The following is a 2500-nucleotide window of genomic DNA, read 5'->3' as shown; positions in this document are numbered from 1 at the left end:
GAACACCAATAGTAAGAGACTAGTAGTATGACTGACTTTCATTTCCATTGCACAGCTCATATTACCTTAGTTTTGAATGTCCTAGGTGTTTTTTGTTTTAATCGGTGATTCGCACATACTTACACGCACGCACACACTATGAGGGTTATATAGTATGTTTGTATATGATATAAAATATATGATTACATCAATTACAAAGAATACATGAATATCACACTCTAGCTAGCGAGGCAATCACCGAGTCAGGTCGGGTCAACTTTGATTGACAGGTAATTCATACAAAGTTGCTTCCCCTTTTACGTTGACCCTCAAAAGAGCTGAATACCTTTGACTGCCACGCCCCTACATTCCAGACTACCTTCCGTGAACAACATAAACACCATTAACACGCACTCTTTTTGTCTCCTTCGTGAGAGGTCGAGAGGATGCTGCTCTCGTTCGAGTGTCTTGTGATGTAAGCGATGCCAGGTGCAACTGAAACGCGGAAAACATGGCTGAAGTTAAATAGCAAAAACTACGATTAAGTAAAAGTTATTTATAAAATACTATTTTTCATAATGGTATTAACAATAACATTGGTAATGACTTAAAAAAGAAAGAATAAGAATAAAGAATATCTATTGTGGAGGTTTTATGAAAGATGAGAGAATATTAGCATTGATATTGCTGACAATAAGAGTAATTATGATAATGATTGAATAACAAAAGTTTAATCGTTTAGCATAAAATATTACAATCTTCTCTGCTACAGTTTTGCTACATACCATCGGTTGATACTTTGCCGTCCATATATTACTGTGCATATTTATGAAATATTGCAAAAACTCCCCTTAATTTCCCTTGATCTATATATAATGCTAAACCCAGTGCCACAGTCTGTTGCATTGACATCAAACCCGACTCACTTGGATCCGTTTCGAACACGTCCACCTCAGTCCAGTAGCGAAGCAGCGAGGCATAGTTCATCTTCACTCCCTCTTCGTCAAACTTTGGCGCAAGGAAAATTCGCAATTTCATTCGCTTAAAGTCACTCGTCGGGTTATTGACCTGTTTGGCGTGGTTGGGAAAGGTTCAATAGGTTTTAAAGGTGAGGACGGCAAACATTCACACTAAATGAATGTACTTATATACACAGAAACATGCACGCAGGAACTCAAGCCTACAATGCGCCTCACGGACTGAGAGAGAGAGAGAGAAAAGAGAACATAAGGTGAAAAGAAAAACTAACCGTGATCGTGTAGGAGAAATCAGGATGTTCAAGAAAATTTGATTTGATGTGAACAGTAATGTTATCATCCCGCTTTAAACGGAAGTCGATTCCACTCGAACTGTTGAAAGTTTTGGGCGTGAAGAAGGTATGGAGGAGGTTTTCGGGGGAGACGTAATCATCTATCCAGTGTTCTTCCTGTACAGTGACGTTTAGCACTGTTATATTTCCGCTCAGCTGTGGAAAAGAATGCGGCATCTGTTCTATGATCTAAAAAAAGATGAGTTTCATGACACCAGTATTTTAAGATATATTACAGATGTGCTCTTTGATTCTAGGAAATATTACAGATGTTGATCATGGTTCTAAGGAGTGGTACAGATTTGCTACATGATTCCAAGATATACTGCAGTTGTGCACCAGGACTCAAGAATTTGTTACAGAGATGCACCAGGATACCAGGATATCTTACAGATGTGCACCAGGATTCTAGGATTTATGATTCTAGAATATATCACAGAAATATTAGATGATTTCTCCATTCTGTTAATGGACACATATCCAAATCGCCATGACATCACACGCGAAGTGGCCAAATAGTGATCGATGCCCCTTTTCTTGTCTTCAATACGGCAATATTTCTTAGACAGTTTTAGATCTTTATCCACAAATTTATGCAGTTTCAGATCTTTGTTCACCATTGTTCTTTTGTCCACCGGCTTACAATCACGTCTACTGCTTGCAATACAAGATTAAGGATAAGCCAGATTACGGCTTATGTGCACTATGGCTTACCTGTCCATGTCAGCGAGTGCTGACTCATAAAAGTGTGCTAACAAGTTTTGACTCAACCTAAGCTTGGTTCTTACCCACCGTGATACCCAACAACGGCAGTAACCACCAGGCGACAGTTGAAAATCAAGAGCTTTAACAGGGCTCTATATGCCGACCAAGGGGATTTAAGGCCGGCGCGTTACCGCTGTACTAACCAGACGGTTAAGGATAAGGATAAGCCAGATTTGCGGAGCAGATGCTACGCCGGGCTTGTATGCACTGTGGCGAGCCCGCTTGTGTCAGCGTGTGCTGACTCATGAGAGAATGTGCCAACGAGTGTTGACTCGATCTGAGCTTGGACCTTACCCAACGCAGTGCCCAGCCACGTCAGTAACCGCCAGGTGACAGTGGAAACTCACGAGCTTGGACGGGACTCGATCTGCCGACCACGGGGATGTGAAGTCGACACGCTACCATAGAGCTACCAGACGGCTACCAGACGGTTGATTGCAATATGTC

At 41.3% G+C, this 2500-nt stretch overlaps 1 protein-coding gene across 1 annotated transcript in view; it reads right to left on the bottom strand.

The window, feature by feature from the left end:
• Positions 1-2500, bottom strand: part of LOC122263355 (hemocyanin F chain) — a 20123-nt gene that overhangs the window by 914 nt on the left and 16709 nt on the right. The window contains exons 14-16 of the mRNA XM_086546904.1: positions 1229-1444; positions 906-1047; positions 394-474 (exon numbers count right to left, since the gene is read on the bottom strand). Coding sequence (XP_086403030.1) covers positions 394-474; positions 906-1047; positions 1229-1444 — 439 coding nt within the window. The remainder of the gene's footprint in view (positions 1-393; positions 475-905; positions 1048-1228; positions 1445-2500) is intronic.

The sequence above is a fragment of the Penaeus japonicus genome, unplaced genomic scaffold (genome assembly GCF_977035675.1).
Source record: "Penaeus japonicus unplaced genomic scaffold, GWHDUDI00000001_assembly GWHDUDI00000018, whole genome shotgun sequence".
Lineage (NCBI taxonomy): Eukaryota > Metazoa > Arthropoda > Malacostraca > Decapoda > Penaeidae > Penaeus > Penaeus japonicus.
Note: the sequence above shows the minus strand (reverse complement) of the source record. Positions and strands in the feature narration are given on the sequence as shown.